Here is a 24,541-nt window from a genome sequence, read left to right on the forward strand (position 1 = left end):
GGGGATTACGACACTGGCGTTCTGGGAAGTAAGGCGCCGGTAAATGTTAATCCCCATTCCTGTTGAGTTCCATGGGACTCAATGGGATTGGGGATCACAGAAGCATCAGCACCGTTAATAATGGTTCAGGTCTGGCAGTGCCAGTACGGCACCCGCCCGCAGACTCGTAGTTTGCCGGTCCTGAAACAACGGTGCCGATAACCTTACCGGCAATGTTGTTTCCGGCCCGGCAAACTTGTAATGAGGGCCTCTGTCTTGCTGGCTTGCAGGACTGTCACTTTTATTTCTCGAGACCACATTAAGTATCACAAAATAAAGTTATGTACTCTTATGCCATGGACCAGACCCCCAAGATGATCTCACTGTCAGTCACTCCTTCCCCCTACATGAATGTCATTCGTTTAGTTAACAGTGAAAACACTGCACAATCAAAAAGAAAAGAAAAAATCAGGCTCTCCCAAACCCTCATAACCTTTACTCCGAATAAACTACTCCAACTGTCCCTTTTACAAATGTCCAAAGACAGCCCACACATAAAGCTCCTGCCTCTGTGAAAGCTGCCAAGACTGCATGAAGTTTAACTACATGGCTCAGAGTCCTTATATGGCTTGTGGGTTTGAACATGTGGTTCAAACTTTTCATAAATTCTACCTTGTTTCAAACTTTTTGAACCATCTGAAATGTGTGTGGATCAAAGTTGGAATGGATACATTTGCCCAGACTTGGTCTAGTTTGCTGGATGTAGGCCTCCTGAGAGGATGGCCTATGTTTCTTCAGGAACCTTTAATCCTTGGAAGTCTTTGAAGCCCTTTAGGTAAGACAGGACCTTAGTGGGACCTTAAATTGCCATTAGGGAAATGAGAGACAGGTGTTCGGTAGGAAAACGATAGGAATATATCCTGGATGGACGTGTACTGTGAGACCAAAAGGTGGCTCTCATAATGTTTTCTGACACAAATAAGTGTTGTCTTGAGACCTCACAGAGGGTAGTATCATCAATACCCATTGGAGGCATAACCATGATGGTCAGGATGGTTTTAGCGAAGCAAAGGTCATCAGGTGACTGTGTGTATGTACCACTCATGAATTCTGAATAAACAGGTGAGTGCATCAGTTTTCTTATAGTGTGTTTTCCAGATCAAAGGAATTGGACCTTTCACTAGGACTGTATGCGGAAAGGGTTACAGAAGGACATGCCTTTCGTGTGTGTTAGAATCATCATTTCAGAGAACTTTCACTTTCAACTTCAGAATGTATACAATTAGTGTGAAGTGCCTCTGACCAATATATATATAGATAGATAGAGAGAGAGAGAGAGAGAGAGAGAGAGAGAGAGAGAGATTATACAATTTTATCTATCTGTGGTCATATTTCGCATTGCAAGAATCCATTGAATAGTGCAGGAGCTCGAGTCTGTTTTTTGCATTTAACATAGATGTTCCAGCACATTGAGTGCTGGTCTTCTCTTTTTATAGTTCTCAGAGGGCAGCTCTCATTTGTTTTTTTACTCATGCTCCTGCCTGCATTACTCGAGGTTGCCATCAGTGAGCATCCTGTGGTCCTGCTTGTAGAGGACCACTGGTAGTCTCACTTGTAATAGAGCACCTGTGGGACTCTTCAGTGCATCCATATAGAATGTGAAGTGCTCTGGGTGTGCAGGGCCTCGTCATGATGTTGCTCCTGGGCAGCCTTTCCATTAGCAGGTGTAAATGCTTTATTTGCTGGAGGTATTATTGGGCGCAGACTTGAGTGGTTGATCACTGCAACCAGGTGTTCAACACCAAACCAAGGTCAAAAACGCCCTTTAGCAGCTGGTGCTGGATGCATGTTACACGGAAGATTTTAGGTATTCCTGATTACAAAAAGTAGGCATCCTTTCTGCTCTTTGGCTATCTTATAAGACCAGAGGGTGTTTCAAATGCAAAGAGGTTGGTCATCAGTTTAATGTTGGCAAAGGGCATTTTACTCACGTGAGCATGGGCATAAGGCGAGCTTAAGAGAAGTGGCAGGGTTTCTTTGCTGTGCTTGGATGGGTACAAAGTTGCAAGTTACATAGCTGAGCACATCCGAGGTCCTGGTTTCGTTGGTTGTGTGGCATGTCTCTAGCGAATGTACTGGTGCGAGCCATTGATTTTCTAGCCTAACCTAAACACAAGCTCACCCATGTGCCTGATCTTACATCATATCCAGTTCAGCTCAAGCCTGGGGAAATGAATGTTGTTCTCAACCAGTCAGCGCCCAGTATGATTTTGGAAAGAATCAGAAAAGGGAGAGCAGGGTTTTGGTGTTTTAAGGCAGGGCTTTCCAGATGTTTTTGGACCATAACTCCCATTATCCCTCATCATTGACTATGCTGGTTAAGGGCAGATTGGAGTTGTAGTCCAACCCATCTGTATAGCCAAAGTTTGCAGACTCCTGTTTTAAGGGATGGCTGGTACTTTTTAGTCTTTTAGTATGAAAACTGAAGTTTTTTTCTTTTTTTATGTGCTTCACAGATGGGGTGGGATTGCTGCTGCGCCCCTGAACCGGAAGACAATCCTATTCCCGCACACACAGACGCAGGTATGTGACCACACTGGAGGCATAAACTTCGGGGGGAGGAGGGCTGTCACAGAGAGTCCTAATGAAGAAATCCTAGCCACTCACACAGTATGAATGTCGGTGCCTCAGTTGTAGATAAAACAGCTTTAACACCCTCCACTTTCTCAGGCATTGAGGTTCAGCAGACATTGAGTTCTTGTTTGTTCTGCTTTCACTTATTGTAGAAGGTCAGGGTCTGATGCACATTGGGACTAATTCAAAAGGACAGGGTCTGATGCACATTGGGACTTATTCAAAAGGTCAGGGTCTGATGCACATTGGGACTAATTCAAAAGGACAGGGTCTGATGCACATTGGGACTAATTCAAAAGGACAGGGTCTGATGCACATTGGGACTAATTCAAAAGGACAGGGTCTGATGCACATTGGGACTAATTCAAAAGGTCAGGGTCTGATGCACATTGGGACTAATTCAAAAGGACAGGGTCTGATGCACATTGGGACTAATTCAAAAAATCAGGGTCTGATGCACATTGGGACTAATTCAAAAGGTCAGGGTCTGATGCACATTGGGACTAATTCAAAAGGTCAGGGTCTGATGCACATTGGGACTAATTCAAAAGGACAGGGTCTGATGCACATTGGGACTAATTCAAAAGGATTTGGCAACTTTGCCAACAACCAGCACGGAAGCAACATTATTGTGCTCATACATTTTCGCTGCTATTTATTAGAGTATCTTTTTATTTAGTTTAATTAGTTTATATTGTTGTATTGTTTTTTTTTTTTTTACCAATTATATTCTGTAAATAATAGTGGGTGAACTGCCTGCTAAAGACTGATGTTGAATAAAGCTGTTTCTGAATTGAAAAAAGGATTTGCACTGGATCAGACTACAGAACACCATGAGCATCTCAGATTGGCACTTGCTGCCTTCCACAGATGTACAGAGCCTAAACCTGTAGCCCCTCCGGGCATACCTTGAGCCTCTCATAGATGCCTTAGAGCGAATCTTTTGTGAATCCCAATTTTGCATGGACACCTGAAAAGGCCGCCAGAAATCTCCATATCTGCACAGCTTTGTGGCTCTGAGAACCATGTGTGAGGTTGCAGGTGTGCATCTGACATGCTCCCCGGCTTCTCGTCATTGCCACCAGAGAAAGACTTAGTGAGTCATACAAATTGACTTTCAATCTAGGGTTTAGCTATAAACATCTAAAGTGTATTTTCTAGCTGTCCATTCTTTACTATATTTCTGAATTCATTGTACTTTGTATTTGCACTTTTATGGGTTTATTATAATAAGAAAATGTTTTCTGTACTTTGATTTTATTCGAAATTTGGAAAGATATCTTAGAATAGAAACCCTTTCTATTAGTAGCATACGACATGGAATATGTCCATCAACTGATGCTTAACATTGGTGTTGGAGGCAGATTTTGGTGCCAGAGGGTGGTGGGGATTCTGAGAGTGCACATCAATTATGAATAATTGAAGGTCAGCGATGGTTGGTGTTCCTCTTTTACTGAGTGCATGTTAATCATTCCCCAGAACTAGTGTGAGTGACTGGGCATGGTGAGGGTACACAGAAGAATTGTAGGGGTTGGGGGGATTCCCCAAAGAGCATTTTTTAAATGATGGGTTGAAATGATGCATTTTACAGCATTATTTTGTAGAAGAACGGTGTAAAAAACCTTCCTATTTACAATTGGCTCTGAAGGGTAACACGTCAAAAAATACAGTAAATTGAAGCCTGTTCAACAACAGTACAACACAGGATTATTGTGAAATGGTTCCATGATGTTTGTGCCAATAATATATGCCATTGTTGGCTTTGTAAATCTCTTTCATGGTGGTGGAAAGGCTCACTCCCCAAACTACCAATACAAACTCATAAAATATGACACATCCCAGCAGAGAATGAGACTAAGAGAACAGGTTGCAAGATTAAAAGGTCTTTATGTAAAATTTGCATCCAGAGAAGTCTGCTGCCTCGAGAGCGCTCTGGCAAACAATACACGTACACGGAATTATAAGTAAAACAGCTTCATTGGTTACGTCACTAACATAGGGTACTACAACAGTGCAGGATTGGTTGGGGGAGCGATGTTACATATATCGTTGTAGGCGCTGCTTCTTCCGGATAGGCTGCCCAGTGGGCGGAAGGGTGAGCGTCACAAGGTCCAGCTGCATATGTCCAGGAGGGGTGAGACATATAATAAATAACAATCATTATTACACCTTTGAGTACATCTTTTCAAACCTATACATTGCATTCACATGATTACAACTTCTTTCCTTTGGACCTTTATGAGATACAGGGCTTAAGGGTCTTTTCCTCTGGGATAACCTGGGTGACTGGGTGGGTTTCAGCACATCAAAGTAAGTAAGGAGTATGATGACATGTGTTAGTTTTATGGCACAATATACTGCGACAGGGATCTAGATTTAGTGGGGGCACTCTAGGGTGAGCTTCACAGCAGGGTCACACTTCTGGTACATCTAGAGAATACCCTAGGAGGGACAGCGTTATATTGGCAGTAATTGTCCAACAGCAGGGACAAGAGGGTAGGAGCAGGTTTGTGGCGATGGATGAGCTACAAGTCATGGTTCAAGCCGGTTCACATACAGGACAGTGATGAGAGAAGAAGAGTGAGGTGATACATTTCACTATTTGTTTCAATTATCCCCGGAACATCCATGAGAAAATGATTTGTGAAGCTTTCAGACAATGGAAGAAAAGGTGGAGGCTATGAGTACGCTGTACGTTGCGCTGCAGAGGGGAAAGAAGCCTTTTCGTAGTATTAGAGTGAGGCCTAGTCCAAAGATGGAGTCGAGGGCACACACAATGGAAGCCAAGTGTATCCCGCTATAGTCCCACCTATGCTGATGTTAACATAAGGGCAATGGGGGCTTCCCCTGCTATTGCTTGAGCAAGTGGTTTGCTTCGTACAGAATGTATGGGGGGGCCCAAACGGCCCTTTGCTCCCACACATTCCCCCCTTTCGTTACATCTAAAGTAACAAACTCATCCTTACGATTATTTTCACTCCGATAGCACTCTGACTCGTGCACTGCTTCATCCCATGCTGGTGTCCCTTTGATTGGCATTCAGGCCATACAACACCTCGCAAGCTCTGACCTCTCCGGCATATTCATCAGGTGTACATCTCATGTATATTCCCCCATCCCCATCCAGGTCCACCCACACCTCTCTATACCATTGTAACTCTTGTGGCTATTTAATTGTGGTGTGGTATAAATTAACCACCCTTTCCCTATGCTGGTGATATACGGCGGTCATGCGGAACTTAGAGGGACCTGACTCCCCTGTTTGGATTTGAGTATCTTTCATGTTTTGTACTATTGTCGGTTTTCCCATTGTCACTATCATCATTGCAGAACTAGGCATCGATTTTGCACAACATCGATTGCCCACCTGACACACACAGAAAAATAGCAAATGAAAAACGATGAGTGGGACAAAAATGTTCATCATTATGCTGAACCAGGATGGTATCCAATTGAAGATGTCATCGAACCAGCTGTTTGGCTCTACTCCTCCCTCCTTCTGCATTCTTTCCCCCAAGCTATGTACTGCCGAGATGACGTGGGAAAGGGTCCCATTGCCTGCATCTTCAGAAGGTACGAATGTACAGCAGGCACTCCCGATTTTCTGGCAAACACTGCCATCCATTGCTGTGAGGAGGTCCAGGACGTACCGGTTCTGCATTGTCATTAACCGCAGGGCGCGGAGTTCCACCTTTAGCATATTGAATCCTTCTTCAGTGTCATTGGCCAGTTGGATCAGTTCCCAGCGGATGATCTGCAGCCATTTATCATTTGTTCGCGCCTGTAGTCCTGGCACCAGGAGGGAGGCAAAGAATATTTCGGCAGAGTTGAAGAGCTTGTTTTTATCTGGAATCTCAGCCAGAAGGTCTAATGACTTGCTGGAGATGTAGTTGGATGACCTTCTTTTGTGGGACACTCTATCTTGTAATTCGTTTTCAGACAGAATGTCATAAGTGGAGGGATCTGTTGTTGCTGGCAGGGGTGCTGCTGTTATTTTAGTCACATTTTCCCCCCTTGGATATGGCTTTCTGGAATCACCATTAATGCCGAAAGCAGTGTGGCCATGGCACAGGTATCCCCCCATGATGGTGGCAGATGCAGGTATGCTTGCTTACCACATATTTGTGTCCATGCGTGCCGCTGTGCCCTTTTTCATATCTGGAATGATGATTGTTTTGTTGCAATGTCTGTTGGAGCCCATTTATACCTTTCCTTCTCCATGGAAACAAAGTTCATGTGCAATTTCTTTCTGTGTTTTGATGGGTTTCTCGAGAGCTGTAACCCACGTGAGTTTTTCTATGTGCTGGGACCAGATTGGAGTGCGTGTCTCTTTGACCCATTGAAATTTCTCTTCCGTGAGACCTCGCAATGCCTCTGCTTTACACGTGATCGTCTTGTCATGCCACTTGTTTTCTGTGAATGCATTAATAATGTCTAAATTAGATTATTGTAAAGCCCTCTACGTAGGCACAAACAAAATAATACTAAACAAAATACAAATACTACAAAACAATGCCCTGAGAGCAGCCCTGAATATACCTCGCAGAGGGCACATATCCAACTTCAGAAGAGACCAGCACTGGCTAAAAATTAGTGATAGGATATTCCTTAAAACGGTATCCCTCGCCTTCAAATGCCTGAACAACACTGCACCTCCCTATTTCTTTGTCAGACTGACAAGAAGAAGCTCCTGTCACCAAACTATATCATCTAACCATCACTACCTCAAAATTCCCAAATTTAGACATGCCAAAGCTGGCAGAGGCAGCTTCCCTGTCAAAACAGTTCTCGCCTGGAACGCACTCCCCATTGCCCTCAGGGTGGAACAGCCATATGCCAGATTTAGACGCAACTTACTGAATTGGCTTTGTGCTAAGGACATCTAGTAATCGCCCCCACCCAGGTCATCTAGTAATTGCCTGCTCACTACTCCCTGACACTCCTTACCCCAGGACTTTCCACGCAACTCCACGTGTAGTACATTCCCAACTCTATTTCTGTACTCTACCTGTACTACTCCACTTGTATCATGAACACTTACTGTATGTTCTGTAATTGCTTCATGCTCCGCACCTACCTGTTACATGGTAACTTAGCTTCAAATACCTCCGTGTGACTTCATATGTATGACACTCCTGATACCATGTGTGCACTGTACCTTTACCATTTTCCCTGCAGCTTGCACTCCTATTGTATGCTCTGTAATTGTATTATACACTGTACTCACCTTTTCTATGTTGTAACAAGCTTCAAATATTCGTGTAACCACTGTGTCCAGCTACCTAAGGGTTTGGCGCGCACTATCAAATAAACAAACAAACAAACAAACAAACAAACAAACCGTGTCCCTTTGGTAACAAAAAATGGCTCCTTCATGCAAATCACTCCTTGCTGCTTGCTCGTACAGGTTTTCTCATGTAACTGTGTGTGACTGGAGGGTGCTTCGAATCCTACACAATACTAGATAAACTAAACATTGGGCATCCGACAAGGGCACTTCTTGAGGTATAAGAACTTTAGGTGTGCCAGAGGCGTGAGGGATGAGGGAGCAAACATAGCAGCTCTCATTCGTTATTTGTTTGGCTGTTGCGCTCAGGTCTGAGTACCATTTGTTAGATTGATCAGGGTGGCGGGGGTCTTCAAACTCATCTAATCCCAGGCCATGGTATGCATCATAACTTTTTCCTTCCACCCCTCTTTTTCCCCTCCTCCTCCCCCCTTGATCTTTATATAGCATTTTTACTCTCTGATATTTTATAGGAAAGATGCTTGCCCATGTTGCATCACTTCGTTCTTTAGCATTGTGCTAGGATTGGGGTACTGAAGGACCTTCGGGGGTTGGGGCGTGTGGGCAAAAGTGCATATCAGTCCATATGAGGTATGTTCTGCGATTGCATGTGTGTTGGTGTATGTCAAATCAGGCGTACTGAACAGGGAGTAATCACCATCATATTCAGTGGTCTCATCATCAATATCGTCACCCATAGTAGCACATGTAAGAACAGGGGCTTCAATAGTTTGGTTTTTATGCAACGTTGTAAGATTATCATTTAGGGAGGCATTATGTGACCAGATTGTCTTAACCCCAGCCCATATAAGGCTTGATCCTTCCTGTATTAGGTGTACCCCACTCCACCCTCTTTCATATCCCCTATTATGAATCGCTACAAAGCATAAACTGCATTTGTAATTATAATATTTATTCACTCTATTATCTACCCTATAACTATCTAAATTGGAGTAGTTGTTAGTGAGGGCCCTCAGCTCCATCATATTTCCACCTGAAGGGACGATATGAAAGGGTTAAGTACACAAAAAACGTATACTTGTATATTTTCCTTTTTTCATTGAATCTTATGCATTATTATTTATCTTTTTCTATCATTGATTGTTTGTTGTTTATCAAAATACACCCTTTACTAGGCATTAATCTATTTTCACTGACATCATCTTCCTACCTTTGCTCTTTTAACTCATATTTTGCTACAGTATGATAAACGCAAAGGAAAAAATAGGAGAAACAATATAATGTGCAAGAGGGAAAGAGAGAGAGAGAGAGAGAGAGAAGAGAGAGAGAGAGAGTGAGAGACTACATAGTCGTGTACAATTACTGTATATGCATTGCTCATTTTTATCTGTTTACATTTCATTTTTAAACTTCTCCTTTGCCCTTGTTTTAACTTTTTTTTGTTCCCTATATTATTTTTCTCTGTTTTAGGGAATTGCAACTTCTTGGCTCTGTTTCTTACATCAGAAAGGTTCACCCAGTACTTCAGCCCCTTTACTTTCTCTGCAGTGGTTGTGCAATATATTACTTCATAAGGGCCATGAAATCGCACGGAGTTCCATCTCTGCACGAAACTGCGCACATATACATTTTCTCCTGCCATTAGCTGTCCTCTGGGGCTGTCTTGTGCTGGCGTTGTTGCATCTGTTTCACTATCCTATGTAAATCTGGGTGCTATTTGCTTTGCTATATTTTGTACTGCGCATGTCAGTTGAGTAAGGTATTCCTTAAATTCATCCCCTAGCACTGTGGCAGATCTGTGAGTGTCTGATGCTCTTCTTACTGGGGATAGTGGCGTATGTATACGCCGTCCCGTCACTATTTTGTGCGGGCTCAAATGATGGTGCTTACTCGTTTGTGTTCTGAGTTGGAACAGTGCTAGGGGCAAGCAATACACCCAATTCTTTTTAAGTGTGTTGCATAGTTTGGAAAATTTACTTTTAAGCAGGCTGTTGATTTTTTCTACCATTCCGTTAGCTTGCAGGTGATAAATCAAACATAACTTATGCTTTACTCCTAGCAACGTCGTCACTTCCGAGAAGAGGTTGTTTACAAAATGGGTGCCGTTATCTGACCTGATCCCATTGCATATACCCCAACTAGAGAACACTTCCCATACCAAAAACTCTGCAGCGCATTTTGCGTTGGGGTGGGCAGATTGTCCAGCTTCAACCCATCGTGAGAAGGGACAAACTATTACAATGAGGTATCTTGCCCCATTACATCTTTCGCCCATATCTGCATAGTCAATGTGGAGCTCTCTGAAAGGCCCTACGGGGCGTGGCAGTGTCACTTGCAATGTTCTGAGAGTCATGCCTGAATTGTATGTTTGGCATGTTGTGCATTCTATTGTTAATTTGCATAAATGCTCTTGTAAATTGGGGATGAACCATTCCTCCTGAATGTCTGCTGCAATATGTTGTTTCGTTACATGTGTTGGAAAATGTAGTTGTTGAAACGCTACGTGTAACAATTCCACATGCATTACTACCTTTCCTGTCATTTACTGTCGCATTAAGTCTGTGGGTGACTGTTTGCATCCTCTTTTCCCCATAATTCTTGTTCTTCTGGGGGTGCATGTTTTTGTAGCTCTATAATTTGCATTATGGGGGTGGAGTTGTATCCTTCTTGTTGTGATTCTTTGTTTTGCATTTTTATAATGCAGTTTAGCGGTTGGGGAACTTTAAAGTATGCTGCTTCTTTCACGGCGGCATCCGCTGCCGCGTTTCGGAGCAAGATCGCGTCTGTGTTGTTGGTGTGTGCTTGGCACTTTACCAATGCTACTATGGATGGTTCTGCTAATGCCTCGATTAGATCATTCAAAAGTGCTGCATGTTGTACAGGCGAGCCATCTGGCCTTCAGAACCCTCTTCTTCGCCATCGTAACAACCCGGAATGTACTGTCGTTGTCACATATGCTGAGTCAGAATATATTGTCACTGCACAGCCCTTAGCTGTATATAGTGCCTCAATTAGCGCGATCAATTCTGCTTCTTGTGCTGAATAGTGTGATGGGAGGCGTTTCTGCACAATAACTCCATACTCTTCCCCTTCCATTCTCACTACTGCTGCTCCTACATGTTTTTCTCCTGTTTCACTGTCAATGGATGCTGACCCATCCACAAAATATATTTCCCCCCTTCAAGGGCATTTTCACTTGCTTTTGGAATGTCATCTTCTTCTCCCTCATTTGTGGCACAATCATGTGCTTGCATGTCCTCCACCGTACATGGCTCTGTAATGAATGTGGCGGGGTTTACAGTTTTACATCTAACCACATGGACATTTGGGCTGGATATTATTATTTCGTATGCTGTTGCTCTTTGTGTTGTAAGTGTTGAGTTGGATCTTTCTAGAATGGCAAAGAACGAGTGTTCTGCATACAGTGTCACTGAACAACCCATTACAATTGTGGCACATTTTTCTATTGTGAAGGCCGCAGCTGCAAGAGCGGCCCTGCATAACTGAGTCTAATGTGCTGCTGTAGTAGGCCAATGGCTTGTGGCCTAGCAATGTTTTCTGTGTCAGTACTGCTGTCATCAATATTCCATTGCAATGAGAAAAGAGGTAAAACTCCCGGTCATAGTCGGGGTTTGCTAAAACTGGGGCATGTGTGGTGAGGTCTTTTAATTTAAAATATTGTGTCATCATTTCTTGGGTCCATTTTATCTCGGCATTGGTCTTTTGTGCTTCTTTTAATCTCTGCAATAATCGGCGTGTGTAAGCCGCATAGTCCAGTATCCATGCACAGCAATAATTACATATGCCAAGAAATGTCTGCATGTCCTTCACTGTCTTGGGTATTATTGTACAACATATTTGTGCTGCTCTGTCTGGGATAATTCTTTTACCATCTTTTGAAATCAACTGCCCTAAGTACAACACTTCTGCTAGGCAGTATTGGAGTTTACCCTTATCTACTTTGTACCCCTGTGTAGCTAGTAAATTTAGCAATGTAATGGAGTCTGCTCTGCACTGTTCTTCACTCTTACTGCAGATGAGATCATCCACATATTGAATTATTTTGCTCTTCGCATCCACATTACCGAGGTCTTCCTGCAATATTCTATTAAAGATCCTGGTGCTCTCAGAGTATCCTTGTGGCAATCTACAATGTTCATATCTGTTTCTCCCCAATGTAAATGCTATACAACCGTGAAACATGTGGCCTCTTTTGGGATGCTACACAAAATGGATGCCGGTTAGGCACTAGAGGGAATTCTTTTTGTACAATGTCATTGAGTGGGCGGAGGTCCCGTATCATCCTCCACTCGCCGCACCTCGCTTTCTTGATTGGGTAAATAATTGCAGTGTTACAAGAAGAATTAGATGGCACTATTATCCCTTGTTGTAATAATGCAATTATAGTTTCTTTTATTCCTTCCTCTACCTCTCTTGACAATGGGTACTGTTTCCGTCTAGGTGGAATTGCACCTGGTTTCAATTGTATTTTTATGGGCGTGACCTCTTGCAAAAATCCTGCATCATGAGGGCCTGTTGTCCATAATTCTGTCAGTACCTGTTCCATATCTTCATCGAATATGGTGGGTGGTGCACTAACGCTACCCATGAGGGGGTTGTGTACTTCTCTATGCTGATTCATGATATCACATGGTACACTTATTTCCATTATAATCTCCCCATATGTATCATTGTCAGTAAACAATTCTTCATCAGTCAAATCATGCAACGCTATATTTGGATCTATGCACAGTACTGTTCTCCTTTGGCATTCATGTGTGTCCAGTCCTATTACCGCAATACGTTTGCTTGACACTTGTACCCATTCCAAATCAATTGACATAATTGTACTTGGCACTACATCTGTGTTCACAATGGGATGGAACACAAAATCAGAGGGCACTCTCCATTCTTTTCATGTTATCTCGGGAACCACAATAGCAATCACCAGTATTCCATAAATGAACATGTCAATGTCTATTGGCCCCCATCTCACTGATATTTCATTTGTCATAGTGCTGATCACTAGCATGGCTCTTACTGGGAATACCCCTGGAGTGGATCACACTATCCCTTGTTCTGTGAAAGAGATTGTCATATTCAACTTGCTCAGGAGGTCCCTACCAAGCAAATTTATCAGCGAGTCTTCATGATACAATAGGGGAGCTCGCACTGTTTTCCCCCCACCATTATTTCTACATTTTATGTGTAAGGAACTTTTAAAATAGCCCCAGAGAACCCCTGCATTTCCAAATTTGTTCCTGAAAGTGGGAACCAGCCTTCCATGAGGCACCATTTTCCAGCTCCCGAATCCACCATAAAGATGAACAGTTTGTTGCCTATCTCCACCCCTACCACTGGGTCCTCTTCTGCATGTAGGGTAGTTGATAGGACTGGACACACAAGTGCTTTCTGTGGGCTGTCCTAGTCTGGGTATGTCTATGTTCCGGGTACTGAAAAGACATTGTCTCCTATCACTGCTGCGCCGCGGAACGGTGGCAGTGCACAATTGGTGGTTGTTGCAAAAATTTTAGGGTGTGCATTTCCCATCGCGTGCTGGCATGCTACCTGCGGTTGCATACCTTGCTGCTGAGGTTGCTGTCTGGTTGACATTTGTTGTGCTCTCTGTGGGTAATAATTATGACACTGTTTATGTTGCCCACCCCCGCCCATTGGCAGCCCATAGGGACTGCCTGGATGTGGGTGGCCAAATTGCTGTTTGTTTCCCACTGGAGGTGGCCCTTGGTAATACCCCGTTGGTCGCATCCTAAATTCTCTAGAAAAATGGCCGCACCTCCCACAATTCCAACACAATCCTTATGGTCCTCCCCTCATTCCATGTCCCCCAAATCCTCTACTTCCCATCCCCACAAATCCACCTCTCTGTCCCCGGGCCACACCTCGTCCTCTTGCGACTGGGGCCCTTTGTATTGCTCCTCTCCCACCCATTGCTCTTGTCCATTTGCAGACCACGTTGCTGCCATCCTCGCTGGTGTATTTCCTGACCCCTCCTCCCCTTCTTCCTGCCTTTCCGTGGGTATGGCTGAGTTCATTGCCACGACCTTCACTAATTTATTCTGAACCAATTTTGCTTTGTCTGCCAAACTTCTCTGTGATATATCCTTTTCTCTTTCTTTGATCCTCCTACAATGGTGTACTATTATGCTCTGAATCTCTGGCCAGCCTTTGACTTCAATCCCAGCAATTTTTTCCAAGGCCTTCTGTACCTCCTTGGTGAGCCCTCGCTTAATTATAAAATATAATAGGGCTGTGAATTGGTCGGACGCCATGCCCGTTTCTGATCTCCACATGTCCTGCACCCAAAGGATGAATTGCGCAGCCTCTTCCTCCTCTCCCATAGTGCATTGCATCACTAAATGTAAGTCTGGGGTGTCTGGAAGTCTGGGGTGTCTGGAAGTCTGAGCCCTCACATTGTTGAATGATGACCCATCATGGCGGTCACAGTTTATCATTATTCCCGGAAACCAGGCCTTCACCCACACCCCATCTGCTTGGTCACCAACTGCAGACACCAATACGCTTTTTACATCCCCTATGCCCAAGGGTACCACTGCTGTGTGTTTCTCAAATGTGTGTATCCACTTCCCAGCCCCACTTGAAAGCGGAGGGATCAGTTTCAACAAGTTATTTATATCCATCTGTGCCCAGGGTATGTAGTGTGGCCTCCCTGCTCTCTTATGTATCAGTGGCATCTGCAGTTTTGCCTTACTCCCCTTTTTACTTACTGTTCCCCTCTTTGCTTTGCTTAACAACTTATTGCCCACTCTTTGCCTCAGCCTCCCTTGCCATCTTGGGGCCCTCCCCCATCCTCTGGATCCTCCCATAATGGAAGTGAATATCTTGCTGCTGCTACCCCCTCTTCGTATTCATTCAGGTCATTCCACACTTTCTCCATCTCTCTATCGGAATCTCTTTATCCTTGTGCCTCTCCTGCTTGGTCATCTGTGGATTCTGCTCGCACTATTCTTATTGGTTTGTCATTTAAGTGGAAAAGAACTCTCCTGATTTCCACTCATGTTCTTGTCCCTTTGGCACACTTTCTTGTGGCGGCAGGGAGGGTGCAGACCCCCCCACCCCCGGCTATACTGGTGGACGTGTCACATCATTAGCTACACTGGGGGTACCTCTCCTCCCCCTGGCAACATCTGTTCCTTATCACACAGAGCCCTTAATCGTGTTATCTGCATCTCCGTATTGGCAAGCTGTCTTTCTAAGTCTCCAGTGAGCGTGCAATGTCTACCGGAGGGGCGCTAGTGGGCCCGTACAGTCCTCTTGAGTCATAAAGTGGTGGGGTTCTGGCAGCCGGTGTTGTCGGGGCACTTGGCGCTGGCACGTACAGGGGGTCACAGTATCCTGCAGCGGGTTTCGTTAATAATGGGTAAAGCTTAGTGAGGTAATTTTCTCCTATCTTTACTGTACATTCTTCTACAATCCTTTCCTCATTTGTAATCGGGGCTGTTGGCCCTTCCAAGGACCCTTCTTTATTTGCATCATTGCTCGGGAAGTTTCTTCAAACATTCTCCATAAATCTAGTATTTCACATCTGTTTTGAAATTATTTACATTGATACTTTGCTAACAAATAGGTTGCTACGAGATCTAACACTCTCTTCACAAAGGACCCTCCCTCTGGCCATATTTGGGATGAGCCCTCTCCTTTTATCTCTGTGAGCCACTGTTCATGATGTTTCTGTATTTTTTCACTGTACAAAGAGAGGTGTTGACAAATATGTTCTAACGTTGTACTCCTTCCCATGACATCTTGTCCTAGTTCCCAGTGTTTTTCACTCTTATACTTGGTGGGGTACACAATGCAGCTGAGAAACCCTTTCTTGCTCCTTTCCAGGCTTCTTTTCAATCTCTTTTTGACCCCCACCACTTAAATGTCAATTACCTTTTTTACATAGACCTTTTTTCAGGAACCACAAAACCACAAAACCCACTTTTCATCAATACTTATTTCATAGACAACATAAACACACATGTGCTTTATCGACAGACCAATCGCCCCTTTTGTTTTACCCTAGTCTCTTATGTCTTATTCTCATTTGAATTGACTCCCCACCTCTGAGTCCCCTTAGACTACCTCCTTGTAGAATTCTGCTCACACGGAAAAAGAATATTCTAAATTACTACTCCGCGCCTATAAAATATATGAGACTCCTATGTTTTCTTTTATCTCCACTTTTCCTAAAGCCAAAATCTCAATTCCCACTATTCTGTCACCCTTATTTCACAATCACTGTTTCACAATTTTGGCCCTCACTTGAAAATCTCGCAACCAGTACTCACGTGTCCGGGGTGATCAGAGAGTCTCTGATCACAGTCTATCCACAATCGGGGCCGCACCCCAACCAAGCCGTGACTTGCCTCGGCGAGCAGTTGAGTATTTGCAAAGATGACGCGGACCTTTGGAACGCAGAGGCGATGGTTTTGCTGGGGGCATCCCAGGAGGGGTGAGGGTAAGGTCACGAAGAGATAATGTTGACACTAATTAAGCTGGCATGAGAAACTACCATTAGACATATAATAAATGACAATCATTATTACACCATTGAGTAAATGTTTGCAAACCTATAAATTACATTTTCATGATTACAACCTCTTTCATATGGACTTTTAAGAGATACAGGGCTTAGGGGTCTTGTCCTCTGGGATAACCTGGGTGACTGGGTGGGTCTCAGCACATCAAAGCAAATGGGGGGTATAATGACATGTGTTCGTTTTAGGGCACAATATACTGCGACAGGGATCTAGATTTAGTGGAGGCACTCTAGGGTGGGCTTCACAGCAGGGTCACACTTCAGGTACATCAAGAGAATACCTTAGGAGGGTACAGTGTTATATTGGCAGTAATTTTCCAACAGCTGCGGCAAGAGGATAGCAGCAGGTTTGTGGAGATGGATGAGCTACAAGTCATGGTTTGAGCCAGTTCACACACAGGACAGTGATCACAGAGGAAGAGTGAGGTGATACATTTGACTATTTGTTTCAATTATCCCTGGCTTATGAGAAAGGGATTTGTGAAGCTTTCAGACAATGGAAGAAAAGGTGGGAGCCATGAGCACGCTGTGCGTGGCGTTGCAGAGGGGAGAGAAGCCTTTTCGTAGTATCGGAGAGAGGCCTAGTCCAAAGATGGAGGCGAGGGCACACAAAATGGAAGCCAAGTGTATCCCGCTATAGCCCCACCTATGCTGATGTTAGCATAAGGGCAATGGGGGCGTCCCCCGCTATTGTGTGCGCAAGTGGTTTGCTTCATGCAGAATGCATGGGGGGCCCAACCGGCCCTTCGCTCCCACAAAGTGGTGACCACAGTATTTGCCAGTATGGCCTCAGTTGCACATGTTCATGAAACCTGCATGCAGAATCTATTCCAGTTTTGCCACCATAAAAACATTCATGATACATATGTTAGCGTGCCCGTTTGAAGTATGTGTTCATGATTACTCTCAATTACAAATGGGTCAATATGGCCCTTTGTACCACTTTCTCACAATGCATGTGCCAAAAACAATTGCCAGTAATGTCACTATAAAACAGCCTAATTTTAGTTCCTCAATATAACGCAGCAAGCCACTATGACGTGCATGATTATGCTACCTCTCTCATAATAAAATATAATATATAATCTCTCATATAAAATGTCAGCATGGCTCTTTTAAAACATATGCTCTTATTGGCTGTATCCACATATATGCCAGTGTTGCCAGTGTAAAACAACTGTTATGATAGTGCCCACAGTATTTGTCAAAATGTCACTATAATGTATATGTTTGCGATGTCTCTGTCCATAATATATATCATCTTGGTCCTGTAAAACACTTTCACGTGCTGTCTTTGCCTCAACATTTTCCAGTGCTACCAAATTATATACCAATGCTGCCACATTTAAATGTGTTTATGATTTTGCACACAATATTATATGTCAGCATGCCATGAAAAGTGCATATTCCTGATTCCTCTGTATATAATATATGCCAGCTTGGACCTGTCGAATGATGTGCTCATGCTGACTATGCTCATATATATATATCTATTCACTACAAAAAAACTTTGTTGAGGGGACGTTATGGTTAAGTTGCCCTACGAAAAACCTTTGCATTCACAAAAAAAAAAAATGTTTGCCCTCCCCATTATGGTTCAAATTAAAACCGAAGAACCCCTGAAATTCGCCACTTATGGCAGACTGAGCCCCCATACTTGCCATCACCACTGTGCACTGCTAACAGTCACACCCAGAAAATGAAAGATGTATCTCAAATGTAACTGATGACATCACTGACCACATCACGTTTAGCCCCTTTGTTTTCGTTCCCTGCTCTTTATATATATATATATATGTAAATTCACTAACAAAAACTTTGTTAAAGGGATGTTATACTTCACAGTGAAACCAAAAATCACTGCACATTCCGCCAGTATGGTAAGCTCAGCAACCATAACTCACAGGATCTACGTGCATTTCTGAGACAAACACCCAGGACATCAAAGATGACATCACAAATATCATTGATGACATCACTGATCACACAACATGTCTGCCTCACTTATTTCGGTGCATTGCAAAATCTAGGCCAGGTGGTTTTATTCACTGACAATCACAATATAAACATTGAAAAGGTACTGTATATCAAAACGGTAACCTTGTCGTGTGTTCTTAAAGTACTTTCCTTAGGGTCTGGTTTGAGCTCATGATGCATATGCATGGATCATTAACCCCCATTCCTCCCCAAAGAGTGAGGGATGAATGCCATAAGCAATCGAGATTTTACAGCAGTAACCCGTGCTACCAAGAAAGAGGATTTTTTGTCTTCAACTGGAACGCCTCTGGCGTTCCCGGCTGAAGAAAACAAATCCTTTTTCAAGATGGCCACCATAGAAACGGAAGACGGGTGTTGGATAGAAACCCTTCTTCGCTTTCCATTGCAGGCTACAGAAAGCAAAAATGAATCTGTGTGACCGTAAAGGCAGCACCACATTTGTGTTCCTTGAGAAATGTATGGTTATGAGCAAGACCTTTACCAGAAAGGCAGTCCCTGGTGGACATGGCGACCTCAATTAAATGTTTTGTCCCTTCCAGTAATGGCCAGTAGCCACATCCCCGATATTGTGGCCACTAACCATACATAGATGTTACCCCTCAGAGACGGAAGCTGTACCGTTGATTTGTTATGTACATGAGTACACTTGTTAAATATCAAAACACTATCACATACACAACATAAACCTTTTCGTTTGTTGGCTATGACCTTTACTTAGATGTGTTGTAAATGTAGTAATTTTTTTTCTGTACAAATGTGCTTACAAAACGCAAAGGAGTAGTCTACTTAAGTTTACATAAAATCTGAAACAAACTCTGTGATGGGAAGCGCAATTAGAAATACTGGAAGCAACACCATTACCACTCACCGTTCGACACATAGTTTTATAAGTGGCACATGTCGAAAGGTGTGAAGATATGTGTATTGGGAGGGTGTAACCATGTATTATTTTACAAACATTTCTGTGCACCAAACACTTTCAGTGCACCTTACCTCATTTTCCCGCTTTTAAGAAGATAGTAAGTATTCTGAACTAATGTTGGTTAATAGGGCATATGGGTGACAGAAATTGGTCTGACGGTGACAGAAATTGGCCTGACGGCACTAAAGCATATGATATGGTCTTGACCCTCCGTAGCCAAAGCAAGTGGGGTATGCAGTACCTTTCTCCATAACGTTCCTTGGCAGCTTAAACAAAAGCGTCCATATTGACATACGTGCCGTGATGTAGCACCTACAAAAGAACACATTACAACATGCAATGTAGCATACCACATTGTGAAAGGAGAGAGTACATTTGTAAAAAAAAAACACTGACATTTCAAAATTAGTACAGTAGTTTTATTTCACAATAAACTGAGCGAAATCATCGCCCTAAGCAATTAGTAAAGTAGTTGTGTTTCAAAATGAACTGTGCGAAATGATTGCCCTATGCACATTTCCATACAAGTAGTACGTTTATGTCTTTCGTCGACAATGAAAATGGTAGTGGGCACGTTGGTTTCTTTCACACACAGAAAGTGAGCGTTGCCGCCACAGTAGTCATTTTCCTCCCACATTGATGTGCAAGACGACGCCAACCGCTGTGATCTACACCACCAGAAACAATGGAATGTTACTTCTTATTGCGACAGCAGCGTACGGACATAGAGGTCCAACACGATCATCCCACTGAATTATAACGCACAGACAACTGGTAATGAACAGTTGCATTTGACGGTTAAAAAAGCTGTCACTCGGCAGCTGTAATCCGTGACAATCACAATAGGGAATGAAATATCTGAGGGGAAAAGCGTAAATAAAATGTATATCAATACGCAACCTCTGCACAAAACAAAGTTGTAACATATACTTCTATTAGTAAATAATAATTTAATTTGGGGAAATGTACTGGCACCCTACAAACGGCGACAATGTGCAATATGACGCACAGACAACCGGTAATTAACAGTTGCATTTGACGGTTAAAAAAGGCGTCACTCAGCAGCTGTAATCCGTGACAATCACAATAGGAAAGGAAGTATCTCAGGGGAAAAGCGTAAATGAAATGTATATCAATACGCAACCTCTGCACAAAAAAAGTTGTAACATATACTTTTATTACTAAATAATAATTTAATTTGGGGAAATGTACTGGCACTCTGTAAATGTTGACAATGTGCAATGTCCATAATGGGGAAAAAAACTTCAACGGCACGTAAACCTTGTAATGCAGTAGGAAAAAATAATGTTTTTCCCCCAAAGTAAAAATGTAATGTCATTTGGGTATATAGGCGGGAAAAATGCACTCACATGATGTGGACCGGCTCCATTGCGTTAGCTGCAGTCAGACAGCAGTGTAACTAATAGTTCATGGTTGGTGCAAAAGTTTTTGAAGCATGACCTTATCAAACGATAAGTTTTTCTAACCGTTACTCCCTACATTCTTTCTGCTCTTTCCCTGGACCTCAAGGTTAAAAAACAACTGACCCTTATGGCTGTCGACAAATATGCAGCCGTACTGAGCTTGTATTTCAAACAGAAAATGAAGTGGCCTTCACTGCAAATGCAAATACATTCTCATTTTGCAACAACATATCAGCGGCTATTCATGAGAACCGCTACTCCCGTACATGCGCGAAACTGCTGTGTGTACGAAATAGAGTAGGTGGCTGCCTCAGATTCCTGCCAGTCTGACCGCAGTCATGGGGGCCGATTCATGGAACAAACGTGCGCCGAAAATCCATGCGCAAGCAGGCGCAAGGGAGCGCAAGCGTGAGAAACGCAGCGCATGCACACGCGTGCGATTCAAGGAAGACGCTGCGCGTGTTTCCCGCTGTCCGTGTGCCCAATCCAGCCATGGCGCACGCAGGCATACACGGCGTGCGCTACGCGCACAGCAAAAGCGCACATAGCGCGGCGCACACAACCAAAGTGGGCGGAACAGTGGGAGTAACATGCGGAATGGGGAACAACGCGTGAAAAAGAAGGCGTAACTGGGGAAGTACTGCAGGGAACTACACGGAACGGCCACACGCACACGAACAACCCGTATTCATGGATCCGAATACGGAAACCCGCGCACGGCAAAAGACGCACAGAGGCGTCAATGCGTCTGCCACACGAAGGCAGGCGGAAGCGTCCCCGCGCACAGTACAAAAGTGCGCGTAAACAACAAACATGTATATACAGCTACGATGAATGCCCCATTTGTCGCAGCACTGATCGTGGGACACCGCAGGAGGAGGAGAATAGCCAGGGCACGCATTTTCGCACCACGGACAAGCCTTTTTGGGATGCCTGACGACCAGGTCTATGTCAGGTATAGGTTTCCACCCCACATCATCCTAGACCTGGTCAGGGAGTGGGAAGATGACCTTACATCCCCCACCCTTTGCTCCCAAGCATTGAGCCCCTTGGAGAAGGTGCTCAATGTCCTGCATTTTTTGGCCACTGGGTCATTTCAGCAGACTACTGCCATAGTGGGGGGCGTCTCACAGGCCACGCAGTCACGCTGCCTACACCAGGTACTGGCAATCATGACAGCGCACCCCTCAGTCCGCAGGCACATATACATGCCCAGAACACCCGCAGAAAGGCAGGCCGTTGTCCTGGATTTTTTCAGGGTGGCACACTTCCTCAAAGTGCTCAGTGCCATAGATTGCACCCATGTGGCCCTACGTCCACCTAGGGCCACTGAGCACATCTACCGAAACCGCAAGCACTGGCATTCCATCAATGTACAGGTGGTATGCGATGCAAAGGGAATCATCACCTCTGTCTATGCAAACTACCCTGGCTCCATCCATGACAGTTTCATATACAGAATGTCCGCCCTGAGCCGGGCCCTGGAAGCTGGGCAGCATGGCGACACATGGCTCCTAGGTGAGTACAAATGCCCTTGCACATGCATGCAAGTCACACACAGACAAATACCCAAACCCTAATAATCTCAACTATTATCACCTCCCCAGGGGACAGTGCCTACCCTCTGAGCAACCACATGATGACACCAATCCAGAACCCCACCACACCACCCCAGGTAAGATACAACGCCGCCCATATTGCAACCAGGGCCATAGTGCAGCGCACATTCGGAGTGCTCAAGTCACGTTTCCGCTCCCTTGACTGCTCTGGCGGGCAACTACTCTATGCACCACCAGTAGTGTGCAGGATCATTGTGGCAGCATGTGTCCCGCACAATGTTGCAACACGGCAGGGTGTCCCGGTGGACATGGTGGTGCCGCCACATCCCCAACCACAGGCACAGGTGCTGCCCATGGGAGGGGACAGGGCACGTGGCGAGGAAGCCCGGACCCAGCTTGTGGCCACATTTTTCACCTAAACTCCCACCCCTGCGGAGTGCACACAGGCCTGGCACATACCAGGTGACAATCGATGATGACAAAGAGACAGTCAACTGTCACAACCCTACCACCCTGAGATAGTTGCCATGGAAGTGCCACATCGTCTGCATCCCTAGCTACTTAAACACAAGCTATCCTGTGTGATCAAAAGGCACACATATGACATATGACATGATATGGCCTATACACAAGTATTTCAAGGTGCGATGAGGCAGGGAGGGGGGAACAAGAGATGACAGACAACGGTACAACTAGGCCAGGTGTCATTCAGATTGTGCAAGTGCAGGGGTAGGGGGAAGGGAAAGGTGCAAGGGGAAGGGGAGGGGGGGGAGTGCAGTACAGGGGAATTAGACCAAAAAACAAATACACAGGTCAGCTGGTGGCAACTGCAAAGGTAAGTACAGACAAGTGCTGGGAAGGGGGGGCTGTAGGGATAGAGAGACAGTTCCGCAGTGCAGGGGTTACCAGGGAGCCAGTGCAAGCGGAGAGTGGCTGGGCCAGGGACCGAGGTCAGTGAGAGTGGCCCAGTTGCAGATCCAGTGCAGTTCCAGTGAAGAATTCCGCAAGGGAGAGGCAGAGAGAAAGCAGAAGCAAAGAGGAAGGTCTTGAGGTGCTTCCCGAACCGGAGATGGTTCCCCTCAAGTTCAAGTGAGGCAGGAAGGCTGTTCCAGAGGGAGGGCCCTGCCGCGGAGAGAGATCTACCCCCAGCTAGTTGCTCTGAGAAGCGGATGACCCTGACATGCAAGGTGTGCATCACACACACCTGCAAAACAGGCCATGGCCATCACTGTTATGTCACTCAAACCCTCCCAAACCACAACATGACATAGCAAGCAATACCCATACACCAACACAGCAACAATAAGGTACACATTGCCATGTCCAAAATGTACAGTGGCATCAGACAATGATGCCTGACCAGGAATCAGATGAAATGACAGACCAACAACCTCCCACCCAAAATAAGTCATTTCCAAATGCATTACAAGAGTTGTAGACATAACATAACAATGAATGCCTGTCTACATGCACATTGTGCATTGCAAAATCAACACTGCAGCTTCTGTGTGCTGTGTCCTACTCCTGCAACACACTGCTCAGCGCACAGCACAGTGAACAGCCATTGTGTGTGATGCACACCCTGAGCATCACATCTAAGCGACAGACCACATCAAAAAGCAAATTAGGCATGTACAGGATCCATAATTGGTCACAGAACATGTGCTGCAGGGACACAGTGGCCACCAGAAGGCAAACAGTGTACACGTGGATATGCAAGGGTGGGAGTACATGTAGTGCATCAGAGTGCAAGTGTGTGGGTCTGCAAGGACATGCACTTAACATATGCATGTGCACTCAAGTGACCATCAGTGTTCTCTACACATCACATGTGAACATTCAACATGTGTACACCCCAGCATGTCAAACCACAACTATCCCCTCGCACCTGAAAGGTAAACACAACACATGAACAGGCATTGATCAGCAGAACACAACATGTACACACTGCAGGGCAAGGCAACTATCAACAACAACCCCCCCTCCCTCACAAATGACCATGATCCACTGAACAACTGCACCTGGGTCATGGAGCCTTCAACCCTCAATTCCACCTGGCCACAGGATCACCTTTACCCTTCGTCACCATCTCCCAGCTTGTGTGTAAAAAGATGCCTGCACCCTCAGAATCCACACTCATTTCCAAAATCACAAAATCCAAGGCATAAAAACAAACCCGAACACCCTCCAGTAGATGACTTGACGTAGCAGTAC

At 44.6% G+C, this 24,541-nt stretch overlaps 1 protein-coding gene across 2 annotated transcripts in view; it reads left to right on the forward strand.

The window, feature by feature from the left end:
- LOC138520101 (maestro heat-like repeat-containing protein family member 1) overlaps positions 1-24,541 on the forward strand; it is a 758,658-nt gene that overhangs the window by 159,022 nt on the left and 575,095 nt on the right. For both annotated transcript variants that reach the window (XM_069632611.1, XM_069632612.1), the window contains exon 3: positions 2,496-2,562. In XM_069632611.1, coding sequence (XP_069488712.1) covers positions 2,496-2,562 — 67 coding nt within the window. The remainder of the gene's footprint in view (positions 1-2,495; positions 2,563-24,541) is intronic.

This window comes from Ambystoma mexicanum, chromosome 13, assembly GCF_040938575.1.
Source record: "Ambystoma mexicanum isolate Mex_15411 chromosome 13, UKY_AmexF1_1, whole genome shotgun sequence".
Lineage (NCBI taxonomy): Eukaryota > Metazoa > Chordata > Amphibia > Caudata > Ambystomatidae > Ambystoma > Ambystoma mexicanum.